Here is a 27944-nt window from a genome sequence, read left to right as displayed (position 1 = left end):
AAAGATAAATGTCTTATGGATATGATTGGTTCTGGGGATTCAGAGTTGGTCGCCTATGGTTGGCTGTTCATAAACATTGGTTCTATATACTGGCCGACTCAACGATTTGGACCAAGGCCAATCATAGCAATGATAAATGTGGTCGGGAAGATTGACTTTAGCTTCGCTTGGGACTGAGCTGGACCACTTACTGATGCATGACTGGCTTTGACTAATATTGTGATAAGTATATTGTTGTGTGAAAAAGCAACACAAATATGCATGATAGGTTCCAACCACATATAGATAAACAGTTTTGTTGATTGGTTCTGCTCAACAGAAACAGAGCAAGCATGAGAATGCCATGGATGGAACACTATTACCACAGCAGAATATCAAATTATTATGATTTTCAAATAGATTGTCTGGAGAAATGGATTCCAACCTTATCCCAACTTAACACCAGACTGGTAACCTGACCTAATAGCAACAATGAGCTTTGGATTGCTGCAAACCATTCAAGAATATGTAGGATGATCATCTCCAGACATGCAGACAAAAATATGCAAAACATCAGGAAAGAGAAAGTATCTGCTCTGAAGGGCTGATGATGTGCATACTTGAATATCAGAGCATAGCATCGCTGCAAACTACAGAAAAAAATTAATATGTAAACAGCATCGACAAGGTCTGCTGCTCCGAAATGTGATCAGTACACGCAAAGAGGTATTACAAGCTGTACTGTCGAATTAGCTGTTCAACCAGGGTAATCACAGGAACTCCAGTAAACCGCATTAATCTGTATAGAACAGCCACGTTCAACACAAGCAGTTAAATCACGTAGACCACGTTACTTTTAAATTAATTATCATCAGGGATTTCATAGATATACGTTAATCTTTATAAGGATTTGTGGAAGACGTTGGGCTTAAAGAGGTTTTGTACGGGATGGTATACACCATGAATCACAGAGGAAACGAAAAGGAATGTCTAGTTCAAAGCTCACAAAGCTATATACCACAATGTTACTTCAATTTCATTCAAGACATTTGATTATGAATTCACACAGTGATTGCAGCCATATCTTTTACGCCGCTTCTCAACCATTTAATATCCAAACTTGGCACCAGTCACGTCAGTAGTATTTACTCCAGGGGGTAGAAGTGCAATAATGGACCCGTGATTTTGAAGTCCAAGAATATCGGTTCTAGATTCAAGACACACTTGGGTCAGGCACAGGTATCGGAATTGATTAATTATTTAGATCACTCTTATCATTATTGACAGTTGGAGCAGTCCACCAGATATAAGACATACATCCCAAATTAACACGAGCAGCAGGTCCCAAATGCAGATTCTGTTTGCGGTAGTTGAGCCACAGAATGAGCTCAGAAACAGTGTTTATATCCCAGTGAGACAGCTAGATTGACAAGTCTCTCGACCTCAAAGGCATTGCTGTGTTGGAATGATGTGAAGGATCACAGAAGTGTGATGACGTGACAGCGTGGCCCGATTCAGAGCCGTATCATTATTCATTCAATAAAGGGGAAACTCTTGGAAAGCTTCCATCTACTAGGGCTGTGATTTCCCCTGACATTTCAATACAAATTGCCAGTGATTTGAACAGTTAGTCATCACCACAACATAGATAAGAAATGGTCTTCCATATTGTATTGACCAGGAACCACTAATCAATGATCGGGCAGACCCAAACTAGCAGCCACCTAAAGGAAATCTATACCAGGTATTAGGAAAACTGAACCAAAGTAATGGAGAGCTTCTCATCCTGTGTAAGTCCAACGGGACCAATAACCCGAGCTATGAGCGAGAAATTGATATTTTAGGCGGACTTGGTACACACTACTCCGCTGGTCTCTGCTTCCGCTGAGGACATGACATATTGGATCCTCCGACAACCATTTGATAAGAATGTCAATAACGTTTACAGGTGAGGTGGAACAATGGCCAACAATGCACTGGGTGTGGCGCATCACTAACACGAATTCGGCGAATATACAAGACCGGACCATACAGTAGCAGATGGTTTCTAATAACATGCAATAAAGATGGAACTCACACTATCGACGTTGATCTAATAGGCCCATTAAATCAGGTCATCCTTACCAATAGTTGTCTACTGGACAATTTTATTGAAGGTTTGAAGACTCTAGATACCACGATATTGGACATGCCAGACTACGGAGATGTCAGAGATTTATGAATTGGACCGAGTATATGACCTTCAAAAGTACTGCGCCTAACAACTTGTCCATCATAGGCATCATTTTGCCATCTACCCAGTCCAAGCAAAAAAGAACCTTTCAAATGTAACAGGTTTTCGTGTTAATTTGCCGAAGTGATACTTTCCCCACTTGTGAGCAAAATCAATGCTCCAGCCAAGCAATTCTCGCAATCAGCCGAAAGCCATACTTGGCATTGTTAACCACAGAAACGATCTATGGTAGCTAAGTGACACCAGTAAGCTCCTGATTCATTTCAGTAGCTAACATTCTTCAACTGTTTTCAAGCAACATATGATATTGGCACTCCCCGGGTTATTAGCTACATTACTAGAAAACTGTTATCACACGAGTCATCTTCAAGTGACGATGTTTTCTGATATATTGCCTTCTATGCTGATAATGGGGTGCTTCTGCACCGTGCTATTAACAAGAGGACCCAGCCACTTCAACTCTGGGATATCGTATGCCTTCAACGATGCACTCAAAAAAATGGATACAGGATGGAAAGTCATATCATCACCAACAGCATTGACAAATGAAATTAAACCACCAAAAAAAAAAGAATATGTGATCACCAGATGATATTGTGATCATGAAGTATTTATCAATATCTATGGACGGCCCTCCTCTGCCTGACTACCCCCTTTGATTTATGGTTTATTAGAGACCGTTATTACACCCAATATTGACAACAGTATCATCCTGGATTCTGTCAGCAGGCTGAGCATCTAAAGCACTGTTAGATGACAAAGCAAACTGTTCAGTGTCTCATCGAGAATCTTGTATAGAGCAATCCTGACAACCAAAGTGGCAATAAGGATCCCATTGGTAGAAACATATTGCCCGCACATACTTTTTTCCTCTTGGGAACAGTAACGGCATTTTATTACCATATGCTCGAGATCTACTTAATTCAACCGGAGGCTATCGCACCAATCAAAAGTCTTGTTGTCTCATCTCTAGTTACAATCAAAATGGTCAAGAAAGGGCATTTTTCAACTACGTTTTTGTCTTTGAAGAATTCTCTGCTGCTTCGAGGTTAGAATTGTCCTATAACTTGGCGTGACTGCTAAACCACGACCAAGAATATGGCTTCCTCTCATTCCAAGGCTGGGGTAAGCTCTTGATACATGGTCAGATCTTGGTTGGCCAATCGAACGGCTGCTGAGAGGTCGGCTCAAGGTCAAAATGTCATGGAAGATGCGTAGAGAGACCAGCAACCACAAACTTGTACTAGCCAAAGTAGTGCTAGACATCGATAAGAATCGCTACTTGTAGCCAATCCTTCTTCCATGACACATTTGGACTCCATGCAATACTCTGACCTAACGTTATGAGCCAGATTCAGCTAAGCGTCTGATGCTGTGAGGTGAAAGAATCGCAAAATAACGACTCCCAGACGGCCTATTCTAGGTTGATAAGACCAACTACTGAAAAAACCGTCAGATTTGCCACGACACCGACAGCGTCGGACGACATGAAGTGAATTCAAGGAATCGGCTAAAACTGTGACACAGGAAGCTGGAAGACGCAATGACATAATTTATCGACGCTGATCGTTTAGTTATGTCAGGCTTGTACATTTCTGTTAGCACTGCGCATGGTCAGAATAAAAGTGTGTCTCACAATATGGACGTGGACTGAAGATGTTTCGGCAAATGTGCCATGCCATGCATCGCCATGCAGACGAAAACTATGTCAATTTGCAGGCACAGAGGAATCGATTTCCAAAACCAGATGACCATCTGGTTATAAAAAGAACTCTACAGTCTGAGTGCATCTACATTTGTATTTACAGACGTAGATTTCAACACTGCCATAAAAAATGCGCCCAGAAGATCAGAAATGCCAGACCCACCAAACCATCGCACCAAACCATGTTTAAGAAATCCTGTCTCAGAACTGGAATAAATTTTCCATATTTAAACAATCAGAGGTTCGCAGAGCACCCTGAGGGAATGTCTGCTTTGACTTGCTTTAATCTCATAATACCTTCCTCCTGGGATCATAGGATCTTCATTAGTCCAATCTAGGGCTGTTAAAGGATTTTATATAAAGCCACAGGAGGTTGACAATGGCAGGTGTCATTTGAATTTCATAGGGAGCTCGAAGGGAAATAAAGGTATGCAACTTGATACCACAGGAGCATGATGTCTAGGTCAAAACCCACAACAACGACGACGACGACGACGACGACGACAACAACAACAACAACAACAACAACAACAACAACAACAAGAGAACATCACCTAATATTCTAATGTTTTTCATCTGTGATCATGACAACAGGATTATGGCTGAGCATTTCACCACCAGGCAGCCTCATAAAGAGAAACTTTTTTTTAATAGAAATGGCTATAACATATTACTTCTTCATCGGCTCATGGAGACCAGCCCTTATCTCGTCGCAAGAACCATAATTCTTGAAACACCTACTTCTGAGCTTGAACTGAGAGCATGAGATGAAATATGGATTCCCTGTGTGACTGAGAATCAGTATTCGTTCAATTCTTGACCACTGAACGGCACTTTTTGTCATTGGTTTACAGATCTATACCTCATTTGGCCAGTGATGTCTCTTTATTAGGTTCTACAAGATGTGAAGCCAATAAACTGTGACAAGGAGATTCATTATCAGCTTTTTGAAATGGTTTTATTTCATTTTGACAAGATATTGTCCAAGACTGTCTCCATGGTATGCCTTTTACAACACATGACCAAATCATCAAGGAACCCCCTGAAATGCACACTAAGAGGATTTCCGGAGAGCTTCATTCATCCATTTTATGCAGTTCGGCAGGATTTTTCAAACCAATAAGTTGAAACCATTGAAATGCATGATTCCTAAAGCTCTGTGAACACTGTCACCATTTTGTCAACATTTTCAGAAACATTGTTACCTTGTTGATCAGGTGCCATGTTGTCATACAACAGAGAATCGACTCATGAAATAAAGAAGCAATGACAATGACACTATGAAATATTGGCCCAGCTGCAAATTGAATCAGCAGACAGGGTTTATCATGTTATACGTTGTATTACCACAGATGTTAGTTTCACCTCTGTACACCACAGGTCATATTCAGCTGATGATCAACTTATCGAAATTAATTCATAAATCTTTTAAACTTGACGTTGCTCATTGTATATGAAGACATTCAATTTGAATCGGCTGATTCTCTGACAATCTTCATCACTGCGAAATACTTTGATGTCAGATATGGATGTCAATTTCTGCCATAAAACAAGTTTATCACGTATCCTTATGATTGGCAAGTCTTCACATTTGAGTTAAAATGTAATATTGGGTGATTTAGCTGTCTGGACACTAGAAAGTGGCAGATCTATTTCAGTGGTTATGAGTGATGTCTGAGAGAATGGTAGAAGGGAACCACCCCTCCTGGACCAACTCTCAACCAATCATGGGAGCAAAAGTCAAGCTGGTAAGAAACAAGTATCCAGAAACTCCATGAATCCAGTTCTGTACAAAGTGTCATTTACCATGGAGTATGTGATAGATACTTGCCAAAGCAAAGAAAGCTATGTCTTGTCATCCGATCAGTTATGCCAGAGAGGCATCTCTTGGTGTCTTTTGTTTATCATTTAGTTCCTGCCACGCTATGAATATTTCATGTAACTCGACAGTGAGGCCATCATACTTCATTTGCCAATAACAGACGAACTGGCAACAATACATTGAAGGAAACGCCAGAGCATCCCAATTAATTTGATGGATTGGGCTTCATTTGGAATGGTGTTGCCCTTGGCTTTGCAATAGTCCACCCTTTCCATGTTCAATAGTGCTCAGGTCAGCTACTGATAAAAGCGTATTGGTTGTTTGCAGAAAGTGTTATACAGATAAACCAAGAGATTCTTCTTGAATATTTCACCAATATTTGATACAACACATAGATACAACACATAATGAAACTGCAGGTGTCCATGGTAGGCTGACATAGCTGTTTCGAGTTGGGAATTCAAGATCAAACAGGTGTTATGTATTGAAACAGGTGGTCGAGTAGGCCTACTTCAGTTCCCCAATCCTCATACCCTACTGTGTTGCACCTTTATCTGTTTATAAAGGCTTAGAGAAAGTATTCCTCCAATGTCACTGAGAATATCAGTGAGCACTAACTATAAGTATTGGTTTTGCATATCAGACAATAATTTGTGACAACTACCAATACAAACTTGTTGTATCAATAGGGCCTACTATCGGTTCGACATATGTTATGCAATGATGAAGTATCATTACTTCGTGAGCAGCATTGTCATACACATAACAACATATATATACACCTAAATCATTCTGCGCATGAAATCAATACCTGATATCAAAGAGCCAACAACTTACCTGCATTCGGAGCTGCGTACTTGTATGACATCGTTAGCTGCTAATTAACCTCAGGCATAATCCAACACAGAATAATTCAGAAAAACCAATACCGGCAATAACAGTATCCTGAGATCTCAGCGACTTCGACCACTAAGTTTAGAACTTCGTCGAGTGAACGGAGCGACACGTGGTCAGTGTAGGTCTCTCTGACAACCGACTAACTGCGGGCAGTATTCCGGGAAGAGCAGGGAAGTTGCGTATACGATCAATGGGTTGCGACTCTCAGTGGCAGCGGCACCTCGAGGCTGCAGGTTCCAGCGCACTAAACACTGGCGATTATCTGATGGCACCCCAGGCTATCCATTGATTACTAACAGCTATGATAGCATCACAGATAGTTGTAATCCAGGAGACCATGGAAACACGGTTGAGTTTATCCGTCCTCTTCCTGGTTAAACATCTTTCCGTACGTTCAGGATGAGGTGACCTAAATGATCTATATAATAACTTTTAGTTACACTGACGTCCTGAAGATTGGTGCTTCTTTCAGAGAGTAAGCACGTATAATGAATTACAATATATTGAATTTTGGCGGCTACCGCCTTATAACCATGCCAACAGTCAATGGTAATGATTCCCTCCTGACAGGCTATATTCTGTTAACCGAGACCAGAAACAGTATTTAGTGGTAGTCTATGGTTTCTGGTAAGTATCGGAACTAGAGGCAATCAAAGCTACCATTCCAGCGAAGAGTTCTTATGATTGGTCCATCACTGACACGGAGTATGACATCATCCAAACGTTCATCTTACTGGTCTTCGTTGCTAACAGACTTAAGGTTTTTGCTCCTGATCGGCTGTCTGACAAGAGCAGAGGAAATGAAGCGCTATACATATCGCTATCCTGGTAGGTATCTTGCCATTGATCTTATGAAACTGTCAACCAACAAGAGGTGATCAAAGGAATTGCCCAGGGGAATAGTTCCTGTACGGCAAGACCTGACAAGGCATCTAGTCGGAAGTTGCGCTCCGCAGGGGAAATCCCTAACAACTGTACAGCAACTGAACAGTCACTGTTCTTAGCTATCAGTCAACAGTGAGTGAGTTGTTGCAGACCCAAAAGGCATTCACGAGAAGGTATAAACGCAACTGAAAAGTAACACTTCTCTGTTCATGTACTGATCTTCAAAGCGTTTAACGAACAGCAAATTGTTCCAGAACCAGAGAAGGTTATTTTGTCGAAAGCTCCGCGCCTCACTTAGTAGCCCCTAGTTGTAATTCCTGACAACATCAACTATATGTATATTAACTAGAATGAGATACCGGAATGAAATCCTAGTATTGATCTTCACCGTCAACGTACACTGAACGCATCTCGTTGCTAATCTTCGCTGGTGGAATTATCATCATTCACACGGAACTGACAGCGGATCTGATAGACTGGTCCCTGATCCCCGCCCAGGGAGAGCCAAGCAGTCTGAACAGTCGAGGCTTACAGCCCTCTGTGTCGAGAATCCGACATCCGGAGTCCTATCTGAAAAGTGTAGTCGATTTATCCTCCCAGGCCTTTATATCGTATCTAAAAGACACTCACTTAAAGCCTGTTATGATGAACCCGAGTTGAGCGTTTGCAACCTCCTCTTATTACTTAGCATAAACTAACGGAAATATATCGGAAACATTGACTCCAATGTCGCGGGTGCAGTCACAGAATACTGCCTGGCACACCCATCATATTGCTCCTCGTTCTTTCACCTCACTGAGCCGGAGAACACTATGATCGCAGCTGGACAGAGGAGATGTCGCAGTTAATGAAGCGTCTCGCGATGAGCTGCTCGACCAGCAATCAACTGTTCCCAGTGAGACAGGTGGTGAAGCAGCCTCTGATGAGCAGCGAGGGGAGAGATAACTAATAACCGCTGATTGATTGGTCACAAAATAGAGTAACATTCATATAACAGAATCTTTTTTATTATTTACAATAAGAAGGTACATGTATTTATCTAATCTTTTATCAAGATATAGTTGATACATTCAACGATTGACCCACATTATCATCTCAATCATCTTCCTCTGGGCATTCACAACTTTAATAATGCTCTGATCATAAAAAGAAAGCAGTGCTACCAATCTTGATATGAGGGAACAGGATTAAGTACTTCGTAAAGTACAAAGTAGTGCGATAGATCATACGCATAATGATTGCACGATGCAACAATTGGACGATACATGTAACACTGTCATGCATTATCAAATGTAGACGATTATTTCGAAGTTATATCAGCGTTTAGTCCTTAGCAAGTTCGATGAAATTCTGATTTGTAAAGCACATCCACCACACAGCTGTACTCTTTACGCCATGTCTCAAAAACTAGAAAGCTTCAAATTTGAAAGTGTTATGTTGGTGCAAAAGGTTTTTGGAAGCTTTGTTTTTGAGAAAATGGCGCAGTGAGAGTGACTCTGTTTGGTGTCAAGATTGTCTTACGTAATAGCACAGTCTTAGTTTCCGTATTGTTTATAGTATCTATTGTTCATGAATGTTCAAGAGTCCATCGTTCATGATTATAACGATGTCAGGGATGTGCTAGCGTATCCATCGAGGAGTGTTGTCATATCCTGTTGCAGGTCGAGCTTGACTCGCTGAGGGTAAGACATCCACGAGTTGCTGTACGAATGAGGAGCGGACTGCGTGAGGTTCGAGAGGGATAATCCGGGAGTCGTGTACGATAATCCAGACGTAGTGGAAGGGACAGTAGAGTACGATGATCCAGATGTAGAAGGCACGGAGTACGATAATCCATTCGTAGAAGGGACGGAGTACGATAATCCATTCGTAGAAGGGACGGAGTACGATAATCCATTCGTAGAAGGGACGGAGTACGGTAATCCAGCGGACGGCACGGGGTACGGTAATCCGGAAGGAGAGGGAACAGTCGTGTTACAACCCGAGTAAAACGATGTCGGATGAGGAAGAGCGTATTGTCCGAAGTCGGATCGTGTGTCCTTTGGCATGCCGTAAGTTCCCGTTTGGAAGCAAGATGTGGAGCTGGTGGATGGTTGGTCCATCATGTTGGTAAAGGTGTCGACAGATTCGTGTGCTGGTGGCGAATCCAGGATCTCGTTCGGCTGAGACATGGCGGCTACTTCAAGGCGTGAGAGGACGAGGGCACTGGCTGCGGCGTTGGTCTGTGCGACTGCGGACATGCTGATGAGGCTGTTACGGATGGCTGTCGTCTGCTGCTCTGCTGGACTCTGCGGTTTGCCGCCATTCTTCTTGTTCTTGAATCGGTATCGTCTGCGGAGGAAGCTTCCCTCGTCGAACATGTCCATGAAGGCGGGATCAATGGCCCAGTGGTGCCCCTTGTAGCCTGGCTGACGTGGAAGCTTCATGAAACACTCGTTCAGGGTGAGGTTGTGACGGATAGAGCCCTGCCATCTCTTCTTGTTCTCCTTGTAGTACGGGAACCGGTCTTCGATGAAGCTGTAGATGTCATTCAAGGTGCTCTTCTGGTCGGATGAGTTGGCGATAGCCATGGCGATCAGGGCGATGTAGCTGTACGGCGGCTTGCCCCGGATGTCTCGCTTGCGTTCACGGCGACGTTTCGGTTTGTCCTCCTCGACGCTGTCATCACTGCGGGATTCAGGTGATTTCTCCGTGTACCTGTGACTGTCTTCGTCGGATTTCCCCTGGGCTGAGATGGAGCTGCCACTGGATTGGTCGAGTTTGTCTCCCACGTCGTCTTGTCTCAGCATACCTCTCACACCGGGCGGTGTCCCTTCATGGTGGTAGAGGGTGACTTGCTCAGGACTGCCGGCGCTGATATACGAATTCTCTGATTCTCTTGATCGGTTCAAGGTCTTCTCCTCGCTTCTTGGTACGTTTAGCGATGAGTACTGGGGACTGCGGCGTTCGATCTGCTGGCGGTTATCCCAAGGAGACCAGACGGATGGCTTAGGAGTGTCTTGCCTGAAGGTGTCTTGCCTGATTTCTCGGCTGTACGGGTATGGAGGAGGCAGGTAACTGTAGCTGACTTGTCCGGTGCTGTCCTGGAGGCCTGGCATGACCGGCATGGGAGAATACCCAACGTAAGGTGACTGCATGGCTGGGTAGTCCTGGCGGCTGTAGAGATTGGAGGCGTAAGCTGGATATCCCGGCATCGAACTCGTCGTGTTGATATCAACCATCTTGGACTTGTGTATAAACTCTTGTGATTATTTCAATACTGAACTGTAAACTGATGACGGTCACCCTCTTCCCAAAGATTATATACCACTCTTCAAATATTTGAGCAAGGGTGTCGCCTCTAACCTGGGACACGTGCTGGAGGTAAATAATTGACATTGTAGCAACTTGCTTGTGATTGCCAATTAAGCACTTAAGTGATTGGTGATGTCGGTTCACTCCTTTCTGTTAAAAAGGAAGAAAGGCGTTTTGAGTAAGTCCAATCATAACATGGTAATTAGCGCCTCCCTCAGCTTGTGCTCCTGTTGTGATTCCTATCATAACTAACGGGATTATCAAAGTAAGAAATTTCCCAGCTTGGTTTGGGGGAAAAGAATGCTCAAGAATACTTTTAAAACATGTAACATCCAACCTATGAAAGAAACAGCGGTCACACAAAAGATACCATCAGGGCGTCTCCCCAGCCTCCACCACTCTCAGTGCTTTCTATTAAAATGAAATCGATTGCCGAGGTACAAAATGAGCGTTCCCACACCGGGAATCGAACCCGGGCCTCCTGGGTGAGAGCCAGAAATCCTAACCACTAGACCATATGGGATTGCTTAAAAGGGCGCAGTATTGACTACGTAATCAGCTTGTGCTCCTGTTGTGATTGCTATCATAACTAACGGGATTATGAAAGTAAGAAATTCCCCAGCTTGGTTTGGGGGAAAAGGATGCTCAAGAATACTTTTAAAATATTTAACATACAACCTATGAAAGAAACAGCACTCCCAAAAGATACCATCAGGGCGTCTCCCCAGCATCCACCAGTGCTTTCTATAAAGATGAAATCGATTGCCGAGGTGCAAAATGAGCGTTCCCACACCGGGAATCGAACCCGGGCCTCCTGGGTGAGAGCCAGAAATCCTAACCACTAGACCATATGGGATTGCTTGGAAAGGCGCGGTATTGACTACGACAGCTTCAGCAATCACGGTGCTGTAAAATGCTGTGGTTGTCGAGAATTTGAATTTCCCGCCACAAGACATTGTCACTTTTCCCGGAAACGTGAGTGTACATCCGGGAACTTTCAACATGGTAGCCTCCATGAAAGCAGCATGATATTTCAGATTTTACATAAATAAACTCATTTTTCGTCGTAATTGCGGGATATTCGATAAAGTTATTGAGTCAATTAAATATCAAACAATAGTTCATGTAATAGAGCTTGTCATTCGATCATTGTAATCCACTGATCTTATTTTATTGTGGGTTTTATGCCAATGTGTGTTGTTTGTGTAGTTGGCTGTGAGCCTGGGTGTTACGTAATGCACTACACTACAACTCGGATTTCTATGTAAAGGTGTTAATCCGTACTGGTAGAAAAAACAATAAAATTGTCAAGTTTAGTGTCGAGTGCCAGCACCATCACCTAGTCATCATGGAGCCCAGTTCAGAAAGAAGTCTCCCCGAGAAAATCTTCAAAATGGCAGGATTGGATTTGGGAGAATTGCCTGTAGCTTCCAAGGAAAATGCTGGTGCAAAATGTGAGAATGAAGAGGATCTAGAGGAGGATCTTGGTCCAGAATGGAGGGTAGGCATGCTTAGTTGGATTCTGGCATCTTTCTGTGGGCAGAAATTGGGAGCGGGAAATCTGTCTTGCTAGTCATGCTCCCAGCAGACTTCCAGTCCACCAGACCCAGTGTCGGATCAAAGAAAGAGACTCACATGTTTGTTTTGCAGTAAATGAGAGTTGGGGTTGCCATCAAATACTGTTTTTTTGTTAACCTTTGCCCTTCAGGAGCCCATGATGAAGCACTCGATCATTGCCTGTTAAAATTGCTGATCTTCTAAACTCATATTCTTTGTACTTCAGGAGCTCATGAAGCATCCGTTCTTTGCCAAGGAGGTCCCTCCTCTTGATGAGATGACTCCAGAGTGGGAGGCTTTGGTAGCTCTGAAATATGATCAAAATGAACCAGTTGGTAGGTATCAGTAAACTTCTGTTGGATAATGATAGTGCATCGTTGTGTTTTTTACTCATCATCATCATCATCAGCATCTTTATCATTCTCGTAATCATTGTAGCCTCATCTGTCCTTTGTCATATTTTCACTTGTATCCTTCTCCCTTCAGATCTTGCGATGACCTACAAACAAGATGGCAACATGTATTTCAAGGTGAAGAAGTACCGATCAGCCATTGACCATTACAGCGAGGGCATCAAGCAGAGGTGTGGTGACCTTAATCTCAACTGTGTTCTCTATTGTAATAGAGCCATGTGCCATTGGTATCTGAGTAAGTGTTTCCATTCTTGCACTAACTCATAGTCAGAATGCATATCTTTGGTGAATTGGCCAGAAAATATCAGAGTAAATCCAACTTCCAGGAATCAAATCAGAAGATACAGTCATGCTAATTGGCTGATTTTTTTCTTTCAGAAAATTATCGCTCGTGCTTGAAGGATTGTCTTTTTGCTCGCAAGTTCAAGCATGATCATATGAAAGCGATCATAAAAGGTAAGGGATTCTTCAAGCAAGTTTCATGTCTTGTTTATCATAGGTCTAATCTATATTCATCTACTTTGTAAGAGGATTACTGACAGCCACGTGGCAAATGACAGAGCGGTGAATTGTTAAACTGGGGTGCCTGTGGTACCCTAAATAGTGTTGCATATCTCATCTCCCTGTTGTGACTTCCCTGCATGTACATGTACTGTTATTTATTGCTTTAGATATTGATATCTGTGTTTCATTTTAGGTGCTCAAAGTTGGAATGCATTAAAGATACCTCGAGAATGTGTGAAATGGTGTGATGAAGGCTTGAAAGTATCCTTTTGATAGAGCTTAAATACCATGCTAATACATATTGTCACCCTCATGAAATGTTACATTGTCCTCCCTCCTGTGTCAGGTTTTCCTTAATTGGTCTGCTATAGATTGACCCTAAGAATGAAACACTGTTGGAATTACGGTCACAGGCAGAACAACTAAAGGCAGGTTGAGTCACTTTTGTCTTTCGTTTTGATATTTACACAATAGTAATTACATCCTTGCTGGGCATTTGAGAAGTCTCGAGTTTGTTTACTGATATGGTCCAATACTCAAAAGATTTATTTGCATGGGTACTTGTTACATGGAGGACTTGTATTCCCCTGGATTACATGTACCATACACACTTTTCTATTTCAGAAAGTTGTAGATAAGGACCGACGGAAAGAATTGGCAAAACAAAAGAAAAGGGAAAAAGAAGAAAATGACTTGGTGGAAGCAATAAAAGTAAGTTTACATGTAGTTTAATTTGTTGTCTAATCAGCCTGTTCCATTTTGATAGACTTACATGTAATGTTTGTTTGCAACATAACCAAGCTTGCTTGTGTGTAATTGATGTTCTTACTGCAGTTAACCAAACCAACAAGGTGGCTTGATTGATTTAGCAATATGGACTGCTTGGGTATGCTGGGTTACATAACGTTCTATTCTGAAGTAAAGGCCGCTGGCATTGCTCAAAACCCCAGTTATGAAGAACTGGGTATTGATTGTAATAACTTTGCCAAGCCAGCCTAGTCCCAGTTGTTTTTGTCAGGCCTAAATTCTTCTATTACTCAAAAGTCATCTTCATTGTACTTTGATAATATTGTTTCTTCAGAATGATAGTTTGGGCTGAAGATGTGCCAAATTCACATTTTATTTTGTAGGAGAGAGGAGTTAAATTTGAGGAATTTGGCCGAATCTCCGATACAAAGTTACACCACCTCGATTCCCGGCACCCCGGAGGAGGCCGAGTTTTCCTGGATAGCGATGGCGTCCTTAACTGGCCTGTCATGTTTGTTTACCCCGAGTTTAATGACACAGATTTTATCCAAGCATTTAATGAAAATTCCCGGTGAGTGCCGCTTGGTCATATGTTTCAGATGGAGTCTTTTTCAAGCTTCTTGGTTGCCCCATAATCTATGCACCAGTTACAATGAACACCAGTTTTATGTCTAATTCAAGAACTAATTTCTCCTAGCAAGCCTTCTCTAGCAAATATCTGTGTTGCTTATGAGTCTCTCTCTACCTTTCAGTTTTGTTGATCACATGGAAGCAATGTTTGGTCCAGATGCGTGTCCTCCTCCATGGGACCTGAAAAGGCAATACACACCACAGACAGTTGAGGTGAGTTGAGTTCCATAGCGTGGCAAGAAGAGTATGGCGAACAATGTGAACAATATGTCAGGCTTAGGTACATGTACTGGTTCTAATACAATGCATGAGATTCTTGAAGTATTTAGCTCTACTATTGTTCACTATTTCAGATCTACTTTGAGGACCGAACAGAAAAGAAGTGTTATCAAGTCGACCAAACCCTTACGTTGAAGTGTGTATTGCAGAATGAAAAGTAAGTGATGTTACTCAGATTACTTGCTACTACATAATGCTTGGTCAACTATGATGATATGAGCTTGTCAGTAGTCATTTTATGCAGCATTGTATCAACAGGCTGATTGGGTATGTTGCTATTGGTGGAGTGCCTCCCTTTCTTATGTTTCATCTCAAAATGAAACTCAACTCTTCCAAACTCAAAATTTGACATGATAGTTCACTGTAAACTTCTCCCTAATCAGTATCTCTCCGCCTCATCTAGCCTATAGTTGAGGTAATGATTGTGATTGTACTCTGCCTTACCTATACTGCCCTTTATACATCTTTCAGGTTGGCCGTGGCTTCTGGAACGCCATCTTTCTACATCCTACGGAAGGATTCAAACTTTGCCAAAGATTTCCTCCAGAAATATTCATAACACATGGACTTCTCAGTGAAGGAACTGCTAAAGCTAAAGACTTCTTGACATTTGCTGCATTACTTATTATTTCTCAATGCAATGATAATGCCACATCCCTACAAACCTCTAATTGGATGGCCTCTTTAGGCCTGTGATCGAATAAATCTTCATCTTTGCTAAATCTCTGTTGATGTTTCAATAAATAATGTTATATCAATATAAAGAATCGTGTTGTCTATTGCCCTAGCACTGAGTACCCATCTGTGTCCTCAGCAGTGCGGTGAAATTCAGAGATCAAATTTGCAGAGAAGGAACCTGTCCGTCCCTTCATATCGGAAAGGCCTTCATCTTCTGCAAAGACGCCTTTCAACTACAGCTGCCCAAGACCAACCACCCTCACCTGAGATCTCAAGAGGTATCTCTGACTGCCATAGAGACCTATCTCAAGCACCTGTTGTGACTTGTCTTCCTAACATTCACAGACCAATCAAGATGTGCCTAGTTTCCAAATTTCCGGAAGCCAATCTAGAAGTACTGGTTGTCTTCTTCCTACCGACGGAGACCAATCGAGATAATGGTCAACCACCAATCAGTTGTGCATCTTGTCTCCACAAAATCTCAGCAACTAATCGTGACTACTTGTCATGATCTCACCGTTTTGTGTCTTGTTTCCCACCCACACAACTAATCTGGAGGTTCCTCATGTCTCTTCCCCAAACTCCCGGGGCAAATCATAAAGCCTGCATAGACCAATCGCCTTGTCTGTTATCTTCTCCAAAAGATTCAAAGAGAACATCTTGAGGCACATTGTGCATCTTGTCTTTCCAAGACAATTTGTGTTTTTGCTTTTTCCCCACCTCCTGGGACTAATAGGTTGAGGTGGTGCCCGTTCCTTCTTTTTCTTCAAGAGAAACTGACAGAGAAGATATGTTTTTTTTCCATCACAGATTCATTTACTTACATCACTTATAAAGTAAGACACATCATTGTAACAAACCATTCTTCTCATCACTAACAAACTAACATATGAAACTCAACAGTCTGAACAGATGTCTCTGTCATCCAGTCATGTGATGATTGATCACATGATCAAAATGACCCACAGTAGTGTACAAAACGAATATTTGGTAAGATGCATCCTTTATTTGACCAAAGGCCGTATTAGATTTTGAAATCTGTCCATCCATAGCTCTAAGAACTTATTTCAATGATTCGTCACGTAAAATGGAATCCTGCTTCATTCAAACACTTGAGTAACCTGAAAGATGGAATAAGAAATCCTCACTAAAAGGCAAAGCATTACATTAAAAGTAGTTAGCGACTTTGTAAATAATGGCAATAGGAAGTGTGATACAAAGCTACCATAGGATGATGCTATCCATAACCTGAAGTATGACTTGACCATATACAATCTGTATCTTTAGCCACAAACTCTTCCAATCATGCATTCAGCAGATGATGAGTGTACTCACCCTAAGAAGTCATCAATATCCATAGTTCTTGCCCTCTTCTTGTCATAGTCATTCTGTTCAAGAACCTCCATTACTTTCTTCTTTATCTCAAAATCATCATCAATTTTCTGAAGAAGAACAGACGTAAAATGATAAAGGACTCATGAAGGGAACACTAGGCCTGGGGGAGCACTTGGAAGCATGCAACTTCGAAGACAACGGTCAAAGATAGAACTGGCCTGGCTTCCTTACATCACTGCTCTGTTCTCCACGACATAGCTTTCTCCTCCAAGACCACAGAAAAAGAAAGACATTTAAGAAAGCTAAGTCTCCGACTAATCATTGGTTGTTCTACGACTGAATCACTGAACGTCTGATGATTATAACCAACTTACTATGTTATGTATAGAGCAGTGCACTTTATAATTTTTCTCCAGCATCTCTAGGACTGGTGTATGTTTGAACGAAGCACCGATTGTCTTATTCTTCCTGGAGAAGCATATCCTGACCAAACCGTCCCATTCTGTGAAGTTAATGGGTGGTGGAGGATTCCGTGGCTCTATTCTCACCACACTGGATTCAACTTTTGGTGGCGGCCTGAAGTTATTTTTCCCAACCTGCAAAGATATCAGATCATATGAGAGCATTATCCGAAGTCAGACTCGGTACCAGAAGTTGTTTCTCATGAACTTTATAAACAAGTATATCAATTTGCTGTACCTTCATCAGATGGTCTACTCTTGCTAAGAGCTGTGTATTGATGGACAATCTACAGTAAAGTTTATCCCCTGGTTGAGCCACGAGTCTCTGTGCAAACTCTTGCTGGAACATCAATATGGCACACCTGGAATAGAACAGGCAAAGGGATAAAAATAGGACAAGCTCCATCAACATGTAAACTTGTCCTTGAAAAGCTATTGGTTTTCTCACAATTGAAAAAGTATTCAAATATAAGTCAAACTGAGACATAGTCACAATCAGAGGCTGATGCCAACTGTTTATCTAACACTGGCTTTGACACTAAATGAATTTGAAAGTATGTTTTACCTGAAGAATGGTCTGTGAAGCAGTAGTTTGAAGACAAATGGGGAAGATATCTGGTACGGCAAGTTTGCAACACAAACATCAAAGAAAGGAAGATCGGTCTTCAAAACATCACCCACCATCACCTGAAGTTTGCTTTGGACTGGACTGAAATTTAAACAAGACTATGAGAAATGGCCTCCAAAATCTGCTCCGAAAGATGAGATAGTTCCTATGACCAAGTATGGATTAAATCTAATCAAATGTATGAAGAGCATTAAACTTTCTCATGTTGACTATAGATAGTGATCTGGTTGTATCATAATTTACCTTCCTTGTACCCTCTTCTGTAATTCAGCAACAAGTCTTGGGTCAATTTCGCAGGCTACGACCTGAAATACAGACATGAAATCAATTATTCAAGATTCTGGGCCACCAGTCAAGATAATCCGGCTGTGCTTTTCATCTGTAGTCTCTGCTTCTCTTTCCAACATCTAAATTTTGAAAAGACCATCAATACCATTGTACCGGGTGCTCAGGCCGGGCTGTATTTAGCGGAACAACCTACTGTTGAAGGTTTTACTCAGATGGCGTACCTTTTTAACCTTTTCAAGGAGCCGAACTGTCATGTTTCCAGTACCCGGGCCAACTTCCAGCACCACATCAGTTGGTCTAAGTGCAGCCTTGTCTACCATGCTGTTCACGATCAATGGGTTTTTCAAGATGTGCTGACCAAACGTCTTATTAAACTGTATCCCTGAAAATAAGAAGAATGCATTATTTTGGGACACCCTGTATTACTGTATACGCATGTACGATGTCCTCAATAAAGATGACATTTTGAACAATTTATACTCATGTACCTTGCTTTTGGATTTCTTGATGTTGTCGAGACTTCTTTTCTGCGCGTACCTTTGGCATTTTAAATATATTTGGTTGAGTTATTTAGTAAAAAAATCGAGATTTAATCAACACATTTCTTGCACAACGTGACTTTTCACTCACTACTGCCACCTTTCGGGTTGCTGCTCTTTCTTGCTCTCCTCGTCGAATTTGACACGGGAGAGCTTCCAAATAAACAAAAGCACATGGCTATTTCTTTGACAGATTTTGTCGACCACGCCTCTTTTTGAGTGCTTTTGACCGTAAAGACGGGGTTTACGATTACTGTTTGCAATGTTTTCAAATTAGCATGTTGCCTGGGCAGTTTTCTTTCCACAGCCTTCATGGCAATAGCGGTCATTGGAAAATATAGAAGCTGACTTGTCAGTAATGTCACATAGACACATGACTCGACATGAGCATTGCCATTAGCATGGCATCATGTATCATTGTATGGATGATGTCTGTTTTCAGTTGTGTTCCACAGTCCTCACAGTGGGAGGGAACAGACCATCACCAATTTACAGCAGGTGCATGATCACCTAAGTGCTGCCAGCTTGCTAGCTATCGTAGGCCCCGATGAAGGATAGGCAGTTCACAGACACATTCATGGGCATGGCATGCATTCATGCACCGCCGGCAGTAGGCCTACATCCCTGGGACATTATCTTGGGAGGAAAGCAGACAAGATATAGGCCTGTTTAAGTTCTAATTACTGATATCTCAGGTTTTGCAGGAAAGAAGAAAACGTTAATTTGAAGACATGGCTGACAAGGCTAACCATAAAGATGACCTCCCATTGATGGCAAACAGCGATGAGATTCTTGTTAGGCATTATGTTCTTGACTGGAGCTTTGATATGGAGCGGAGAGAAGTGGAGGGATCGGTCATAGTCATTCTTGATCCCGTAGAGAAGGAAAAACATACAGCAGTTGACTTGAAAGACAGCTCAGAGACATGTCGGTTAACTTTGCCTAAAGCTAATAAGAAAGTGTGTGAAAGTTCCAATTCCAATTGCAATTCGACAGCTGAGTCATCAGTTGAGATCAAGGTAGCAAATTATAATCTAACGCCTGAATCTAGAGAAATAGCTGCGTCATGTGAACAGGTATCATCTTGGGTTAATCGTTCCATTGTAGCTGTTCCTTTACCCCCTCCATCAGAAGACCTAGGTCAAGATTCACCAACCCACTTTCTCGTGACAGATTCATTGGACACCTCTCATGTTGTTCCATCGAATCAACAAGTAAAGTCTGCTGGACAACACCGGGATCTTGTCTGCAATAAGTTAGGGACGTGCTCCTGTGGGCTAAACCAACCCCCACAAAATGGGAACTTTAACTTGCTTCTGGATTGCTGTGACCTTTGTGTAGACTCGGTTGAAGAGGTGATCATTCCATCAACACAATACGTTGTGATGTTTTCCAATGAAGAACAGGACTCTGATATGTTGTATGAAGAATATCTAAAATGTAAAGACTTTACATGTAAACCATTAGAATACTTAGTTGAGAAGTGGTGCTTGAGAATTTGGAAAGACAATGTGACTGATCCATCAGATTTTCCACGGGTGGTTCGGGTCAAGTATAAAACCAGTTCTAGTGGTGCGTCTCTCTGGTGGATCAAGGACCAAGATGGAAAGCCCTGTGTCTTCACTCCTGCAGCTTGGATAAACAACCGGTCTTTATTCCCATGCCAAGAACCGCCAATGGCCCTTGCATCCTGGCAGGCCCATGTCACAGTGCCACATGGTCTGGTTGTGCTCATGAGTGGAGACAAGGAACCTGTGGTGACATGCTTTGACCAGGGCAAGGCGACTTATTACTATCACACAAAGATGCCTCATCCAGCAGCCGTTCTTGCCATTGCTGTTGGACATTGGAAGAGGAGAACACTTGTGGCTGGGTGTGCACTCAGTGAGTGCAGCAGGTAAGTTAATCACGTATAATCCGTTTGGTTCAAGACAATTGAATGCTTATTGGTTTGAGTGGGGAGGATTCTGGAGGCCTAGAGGATCACACATCTATCCGTATTTGATAAGACCAACTTGTGTTCCACTGTATATCTGTGCTGCTGCATATTTCAGGTCTCTGACAGAAATCTGCCATCACCAGCCAAGATGCAAGATCTCCTACACAGACCAGCAAGTCCTGCCATGTCATCTCTATGCACCTGACTCATTACTAGATGAGGCATATTCAGAGTTCGAAGACTACTTCAAAGAAAGCTTCCAGGCAGCTTATGACACCCTTGGGCCTCACCCTTTTCCACGGCTTGATGTCCTCATCATTCCTCGGAGCTTTGTCAGTTTGGGTTTGGCGAATCCAAACCTGATGTTCCTCTCACAGTCCTTGGTATCCGGTGATGGCAGCTCCTGTATCCGTATCTCACATGAGCTCTCTCATTCGTGGTTTGGCATACTGATTGGTGCTAGGGACTGGACAGAGGAATGGCTGAGTGAGGGCTTTGCTACTTATATGGAGGACATCATTCATGCAAAGGTTATGAAGGTAAGTTCAGATTCACTAATAAAAGCAGTCCAGGACTTGAAGAAGATTTAGGTTGTGGTTCCCATGTCCATGAGTTCTGTCTTCCTTTTCATTTAACACTTCTCATCAAATGCACGAAGAAAACAAACCGAACGTGAGGCTTCTTACTAGTTCTGAGTATCAGGATTCAGCTGGAATTGTTTCAATCAGGGATTGAGAGTTTATAAGCCACTGTTAGACATGAAGCCTCTGGAAATGTTCTTGTGACTGTGTCCTTTGTACGGTATATTTCGTTCTTTTCAGTGGGATACCACACAAGCCAGATACCATGCTGAACTGAGAGCTATGATACGATACAAGGTACTATGTGCTGAGCTTGAGAACACCGAGGAAGAGCTACAGTCACTTCGCCCGAGTCAAGGGAAGGAAACTAGAGATCAAGAAACATCTGTTCTCTACGTCAAGAATGGCATGAATCCAAACAAGAGGTTCACTCAGGTGCATTATCTCAAGGTAAGATACTGTCACGTTAGTCAGGAGCAGTATTGATTCAAGGTTGATGATTTCATTCAAGACTCTCACATGTTGTTTCAGGGTTACTTCCTCTTGAGGCACCTAGCTGGCCTGGTAGGAGATGAGGCTTTGAATCGATTCATCCGTAGATATGCCACAGAGTTCCATGGGAAGTCTGTCCTCTCGCGGGAGTTGTTTTCTCTCATGTTTGAGGTTTTCCCTGACCTAAGGTAGGCCCAGCTATGATTTATGATGGCAATGAATGCTCTGGCGGGATTCAACTAGCCACCAATCCATGTTAACAACTTACTTGCAGATACGATCATCATGTGGTGAATAAGCTCTGTTCATCACCATCATCAAATACAACATTGTGGCCCAGACAAGGGCCTTTGCCATGAAATTGGCCAACCTTCTTCGTGGGTGAGATCAATGCTTCACCAGCACTGTGAAATTAGGATAAGGAATAGTCATCGTATCTTCTTCATTGTTCGGTTATAGATGATCTTACCCTGTTTTCCATATTTCAGTGAGAAAGGAATAACTATGAGCAGCATTTACCACGACTGGTTGGACAATCCTGGCATGCCAAAGGTGAGGCCGTACTGTTAGCAAAAAAACACTATAAATGTCATCACAGTTTCTTTTTGTCTACCCAGTCTACTCTCTTTACATGTTTCAGGATCTGAAGGAATTCAAACCAAGACCAGATAATCATCTGTACAAGCAAGTTCTCAATGTGGTGAGTTACTAACAGTCCCATTTTCTGCTTTGATTCCTTTTTTCAAACTGCACAGTCCAGTGTCTTTACGACTGGATCAAAAACGACCTAAGGGGAAAGTTTATTACGATCCAATTCTACATTCAGCTTAACGTTTCAGGTCAATAAGTGGTGCACCTACAACAGCATGAGCATCAAATACAGAAAAAGCCAGAAGAAACTGAAGGAGATAGACATTTGCGACATCGGAGATATAAAGGTATGCCCTCAGACCTTTCTCTCCTACTTTAAACCCACTGAAATATTTGAATCCAAATAGGTATCAGTGGGCAGTGGACGTTTTCTGCAGTAACACAACTGGGGTCAAACAGAATTGGCTATCTATTTTCTCAGCAAGGGCTTGAGCAGGCCTAATATTTGAACTGAAATACATGTAAGGCCAATATTGAAATGATTGTGCTTGTGATATTTTTCAGCTAGTCCCCGAACAAGTGGTACTACTGTTAGAAGACTTGTTGGAGGAGGCCAGCTTATCCAAGGTCACCTTGGAGCAGCTCAGGGACGTGTACAACATATCCAGATGTAATGCTGATGTGAGTAAACATCTGTTTCTATCCGTTTTTGACATGCAGTCATGCAGAATTACCACACTGAAATTAGCATGGCCTGGGTTAGCATGGAATTCATTCTTTTTGTCTTACACACTTAAGCCTGTTCTAATGGATTGCCTACTTGGCCCTTACATTGAGAATCAGGAATAAGAAATAGGGAATACCAGTATTAAGTAACCAATTTGGAGGCTGGCAGATTTCCCATATCAGTACACTTTTGGTTCAGCCTTCTAACACTAGAGTGCAGAGTTTGCCTCTGGCTCATAATTACATCAGCATCAATAACTTTCACTTTAACAGCATTGTCTTGGTTCGGTTTTTGATTGATTGCTACCGTAGATAAAAGGTACCAGACATGGGGGGCCGTCACTGTCCTCATTGATAAAAAGTGCATTAACCCTACCACCTGATGTGTAGTGTCTTGCTTCATTACCTGTCTCAACCTTTAACTATAAAGCTTTTAAGACCATCACCTTGCATTTGCACATTATGCCCCTGCAGTTCGGGGGGGGGGGATATTCTTGCTTTGCTACAGATGGTAGTGGCAACAAATCGTTTGTTGTTGTGGGTCAAGATTCCATAGCTGTACAAACTGTACAAAGAAAATGTCAGGATTGATACCACTAATGCCATCTGTAAAGGAAGTATGAAGCTAAGATATATCGTTGAGATGTTTAATAGAGATCAAGCCTCATCTTTTGTCTAATCAACTAAAACTGCAGCCCTCTTTAAGACTAAGAGCATTGATTGTGAATGCAATACCATATCGGCACAATTAGGGATGTTCTAACACGTAGTATCTATTCTTACTTCCGTAATACTACCGGTTAGTAAGAAATTGGTAGTCTATACGCCGATATGAGATGGTCCATCAGGTTCCTAAATGGATGTTTTCTTTCATTAATTGTCTCTGGTAGGATGTGAATGTGTCTCCTGACGGCTTTAAAATCTCTGAGACAGGTATAATAAACCCCACTGACAAAATTACCTGTCATCGCTAAAATGTGCTCATGGGAATTGAAATGATCCCTAACAGGAATAGAGTGCAAACTGGGATTAACTGGCAGCGTTTAATTTGCTTTTTTAGCGACAGCGTGTTCTGTCTGAGGAGCGACATTTGAAAAGAATTGTATGAATTAGTGCGACTTTTCTGCCGCAGATTGTTTGCGGATTATAGCACTGGTGTCATGTGGCTGCTCTTCAAAATATGACTCGGGTTTTTTTACATGTTTTTTAACCTTCTCCGAGGTTAAAATAGTCTGTGACAGTTCGATTAGGTTGAGAATAGTGAGACAAGAATGTTGCTTGTTGGAATCAGTTATTATGACAAGGAGATTCATGTATTAAGAACAGTTTTGTCATTTTTATGGTTACCATCCATTCATCATACATATATACTGTAGGATTACATGAAATTTGAAATGGAATGTGGCTAAATCCTATAATGCTAATACATTGTAAATGACCCTGGGCAATGAGTTACATACAATTGGTAAGATTATCTGATACAAAGGGCTACACTCATCAATCTAGAACATTAAGGCATGGCACCTTCACCCATCTTATGTGTCATGTATAATGTATAATTTCAGATTCAGCATCGGTGGTGCGAGTTGGTGGTGAAACACAGTTACAGTCCTGGTTATGGAGATATCAAGGCATTCTTGCGCAATCACCAGGTAAAGATGTTTCAGGGAGAATATTCTTTGAACAGCAGAGCTATCCTGTCCACCAGGCCTCTCGTGTTATTAGCCTAATGGGTTAAATAGATCTGTCTACTAATACATTGCTTGTGGATAAATTTATTTCCTTTATTCCTTTATTTCCTCCGTGTGTATCCCGATAGTTCACCGGCAATTAGCCATTGTGGTGATATTGTTAACTTGATGCTGTGTGAGTCTGCTGTCCTGACATCCATTAGCATGATTGTTCTAAAGCTATCCCTTTCAGCACCAGTCCATTTATTGAAAATGCCATCTGACTATTCATCTATTCATTATGCCCTCACAGGAACCAATGATACAAAGGGTGATAGGGAGTTTCTGTCCGTTTCTTTATGATAAGTTGTCATCAGACAACGTTATTTTCTTCTCATCAGATAATGTACACTTGATGACATTAGATCCCATTCAGTTCAGCTTACATGAATCGTTGACCTGTCTGCCAGTCTAAAGTTCAGGGTGTTGTTGACATGATAACCTGTGTGATTGGCCTATATTCAGCTGATGCAACGACAACAGAATCAGTGGCAAGTTGCACCATAGTAAAATCAAATCGATTTGATTCAATTTTGTTTTTACACAGTTGAAACCTCGATACTCTGATGACGAGGTGTCTACTCTATTTAAGGGAATTGTCCCAAGGCTTAGCCCATTTCGAAACTGTTGAAATGGACAAGATAGCCAAAGTGTCTTCCCAATCGTCTTGGTAGTGTCTTTCATCGCACCTTATAACCGGTACCATTCGTGGCTTGATGAATGAAACAGTTGTATCATCCTGTTTTGCTTCTTTCAGCTGCTGTCTTAGCTATTAGCTTCATTTAGATTCCTTGCTTGATTAGGGTGTTGTGGTTACACTACTGCCTCATTGCCTTTGATGCACAAGGATGTGTGGGCTACTCATTGCTTTGACCATGACTCTAATTGGAGTCGTTGTTAGTTCACTGGAGGTGTACAATTATTGGCTATCTTACAGTATATCTTGAGATATAGAAATGGCTATCCTTTAATTGGTACCCTTACTGAATCAGGTTGTGTGTATCATTCCCTTTTGCTGGTGTCATTCCGGTGTGAGTCATGTCCGGTTGGATTTGGCGAAAATCTGTTGAGTCCATCTCTACAGTGGAGTGGTCCAAAAGGTTCTCACCTGAGCAATATAGCTCATAATATTGATCTCTTGTTCATACCTAACACAAGGTTATTTTTGGATCATTTTGGACGTTTTTTAAAGAGTGGTTGAGCCCAGAGATGTGCTACCTTACTGACATTCAATCTTGCTTGCTGCCGGGAATAGGCAGAAACTGAAGATATTTAGTCACAGTAGTTGATACTTTTGCTATCTCTTCATCAAATACTATTGTCTCGAAGATACTTCGTAATGTCATTCCCATTGTCATTCAGACAGGCTTTTGTTGTTAGTGTGTGTGCCTCAAGTGCTTGATCTCTTCAGATGTCTCCATTGCTCCCCTCAGGTAATCCAGGGATGTCAAGTTTTAAGACATGTTTATGCTATTCTGTGTGCTTCATTTTTTTTGGAGGTACTTAACAAATATACTTCTTCTACTTGAACTTGTTATTGAGAAAACAGATACGAACTTCACAGCGTTAGGTATTTCTAATGAACATGTGAAAGAAAAACGAGGTGAGGGACATAAACTCACATTTTGACTGGGCCTGATTTTATCAATTGTATGAGAAATAAAAGTACCCCCATGGAGTATCACTCAGCAGTTTTTTTGCCCTCTGGATAGTATAGGGAATGCATTTATATTGTTAAACAAAAAATGAATAATGTTGGCCTAAATGCCTGACATAATCATACAGAACAGTGTTGACTAGATTTTGTAACTTGACTTTTTAATATTTCTTCATCCCAGGGTGTAACTTGACTTGTTGATACTTGCACTGCCTTGGGTGGCTGTCACTTGCTAGTCTCAATTTTAAGTCAAGATGATTTAATGATATGTACTTAGATATGCTTGTGCCCTAAGCAGTTTCGTGACTCTAATCTTCTTATCTTATTTCAGAGGAAAACAAATTCGGTTTTATCATACCTACAAGTATATTTCTTGAGGATATATGTTTTGAGAAATGCTTTGGTGTTAGGAAAGGGAGTGGGTTCATGTTTTAGATAACGAGGTATATACAAGTCTCTTCTGTGTAATGACGCAATGTCCCGTATTTTGCAGGCAATGGGTATCTATCTGTACGGAGAGCTTGTCCTTTCTGGGAAGAAAGCACAGCGCCAGATTGCTGAAGAGGCTTTTCATGAGTTAGCAGATGAAATGGAAAAAGACACATATGTTTCAGTTAAGGAGATGGTTTTTGGAGGCAATTGATAACAGCGGAACCAGATACAAATTAGTTTTTTCTAAATAGTTTCTATAAATGCTGGTATGTTTTTTTGTCGAATAAAAGTTAAGTAATAGTATACAGCGTATTTATTGTTTATCTTTTGTGGGATATATTAAGTTGAATTGAGAGTATCAGTTGGGACACATTTCTTGTATTGGTGGCCAAATTGGTGTCCGTCTGAATGTCATTAGTCACCACTAAATGGTTTTACTGTTGAAGTGGGATGATGACACATGGATGCATGTCACCATTGTCACTTACAAATGAAGTGTGTATCATGAGGTGTAAAACCTTTATCACCCCAGTCCAGCATGCGACATTAGAATTGAAAACCCCTTCACACAAGTCCTTGCTTTCCCCTCCATCCAACCCTGCCACAAGATACAGAGCCCCTAATTTAATTGTCTACTGAACTTTGTGAATCGCCATGGCCGCCTGTACCGATATGGCTTGCCCCTCACCAGCAAGCAAGGATGACAATGGACTACTAGCACTTCCCTGGCGTTTCAACTCTATATCGTCCATTCAGATCAAAAATTACTTCGACATGGCTGGACAGAACTGAAATGATGGTTTAATGAGGAAGAGGTCAGTACTGTCCTTGCCGTTTAGGACTGAGCCCGCATATTGATGTGTGGCGTAGATCTGCACAGGAAAAAGTTTTGGAAATGAAGGCTGTTCCAGTATCTCCACCG

At 41.8% G+C, this 27944-nt stretch overlaps 4 protein-coding genes and 2 non-coding genes across 10 annotated transcripts in view; 2 read left to right on the top strand and 4 right to left on the bottom strand.

The window, feature by feature from the left end:
• LOC135487228 (uncharacterized) overlaps positions 1-6719 on the bottom strand; it is a 50299-nt gene extending 43580 nt beyond the window's left edge. Inside the window, exon 1 of the mRNA XM_064770730.1 lies at positions 6577-6719. Coding sequence (XP_064626800.1) covers positions 6577-6607 — 31 coding nt within the window. The 5' untranslated portion in view covers positions 6608-6719. The remainder of the gene's footprint in view (positions 1-6576) is intronic.
• A 4547-nt stretch (positions 6720-11266) lies between these two features.
• On the bottom strand, positions 11267-11338 carry Trnae-cuc (transfer RNA glutamic acid (anticodon CUC)). The gene has a single exon. It is a non-coding gene; the product is annotated as a tRNA-Glu (tRNA).
• Positions 11339-11599: 261 nt separating this feature from the next.
• On the bottom strand, positions 11600-11671 carry Trnae-cuc (transfer RNA glutamic acid (anticodon CUC)). The gene has a single exon. It is a non-coding gene; the product is annotated as a tRNA-Glu (tRNA).
• A 159-nt stretch (positions 11672-11830) lies between these two features.
• LOC135486515 (tetratricopeptide repeat protein 4-like) lies at positions 11831-15666 on the top strand. The gene is made up of 11 exons (XM_064769351.1): positions 11831-12316; positions 12599-12707; positions 12859-13020; positions 13164-13241; positions 13483-13550; positions 13661-13717; positions 13914-14000; positions 14420-14607; positions 14789-14879; positions 15020-15102; positions 15417-15666. The coding sequence occupies exons 1-11, from the start codon at positions 12164-12166 to the stop codon at positions 15502-15504; spliced, it is 1164 nt and encodes a 387-aa protein (XP_064625421.1). The 5' UTR covers positions 11831-12163; the 3' UTR covers positions 15505-15666.
• Positions 15667-16434: 768 nt separating this feature from the next.
• Positions 16435-18973, bottom strand: LOC135486583 (probable dimethyladenosine transferase). Its single transcript, XM_064769500.1, has 8 exons — positions 18824-18973; positions 18557-18717; positions 18291-18352; positions 17985-18128; positions 17658-17781; positions 17333-17554; positions 16959-17065; positions 16435-16744 (listed from the first exon to the last, which is right to left on the bottom strand). The coding sequence occupies exons 1-8, from the start codon at positions 18879-18881 to the stop codon at positions 16702-16704; spliced, it is 921 nt and encodes a 306-aa protein (XP_064625570.1). The 5' UTR covers positions 18882-18973; the 3' UTR covers positions 16435-16701.
• Positions 18974-19023: 50 nt separating this feature from the next.
• On the top strand, positions 19024-27298 carry LOC135487142 (aminopeptidase O-like). 5 transcript variants are annotated; one of them, XM_064770562.1, is made up of 11 exons: positions 19024-19105; positions 19579-20771; positions 20929-21352; positions 21635-21844; positions 21926-22074; positions 22375-22438; positions 22527-22586; positions 22726-22824; positions 23042-23158; positions 24769-24855; positions 27084-27298. In XM_064770562.1, the coding sequence occupies exons 2-11, from the start codon at positions 19606-19608 to the stop codon at positions 27231-27233; spliced, it is 2526 nt and encodes an 841-aa protein (XP_064626632.1). In that variant the 5' UTR covers positions 19024-19105; positions 19579-19605; the 3' UTR covers positions 27234-27298. The 5 variants fall into 5 exon arrangements, with proteins under 5 accessions (XP_064626632.1, XP_064626633.1, XP_064626634.1 ...); XM_064770563.1 differs by having other exon boundaries at positions 19030-19129; positions 19570-20771; XM_064770564.1 differs by having other exon boundaries at positions 19033-19105; positions 19570-20771.
• The last annotated feature ends 646 nt before the right edge of the window (positions 27299-27944 follow it).

Source organism: Lineus longissimus, chromosome 4 (assembly GCF_910592395.1).
Source record: "Lineus longissimus chromosome 4, tnLinLong1.2, whole genome shotgun sequence".
Lineage (NCBI taxonomy): Eukaryota > Metazoa > Nemertea > Pilidiophora > Heteronemertea > Lineidae > Lineus > Lineus longissimus.
Note: the sequence above shows the minus strand (reverse complement) of the source record. Positions and strands in the feature narration are given on the sequence as shown.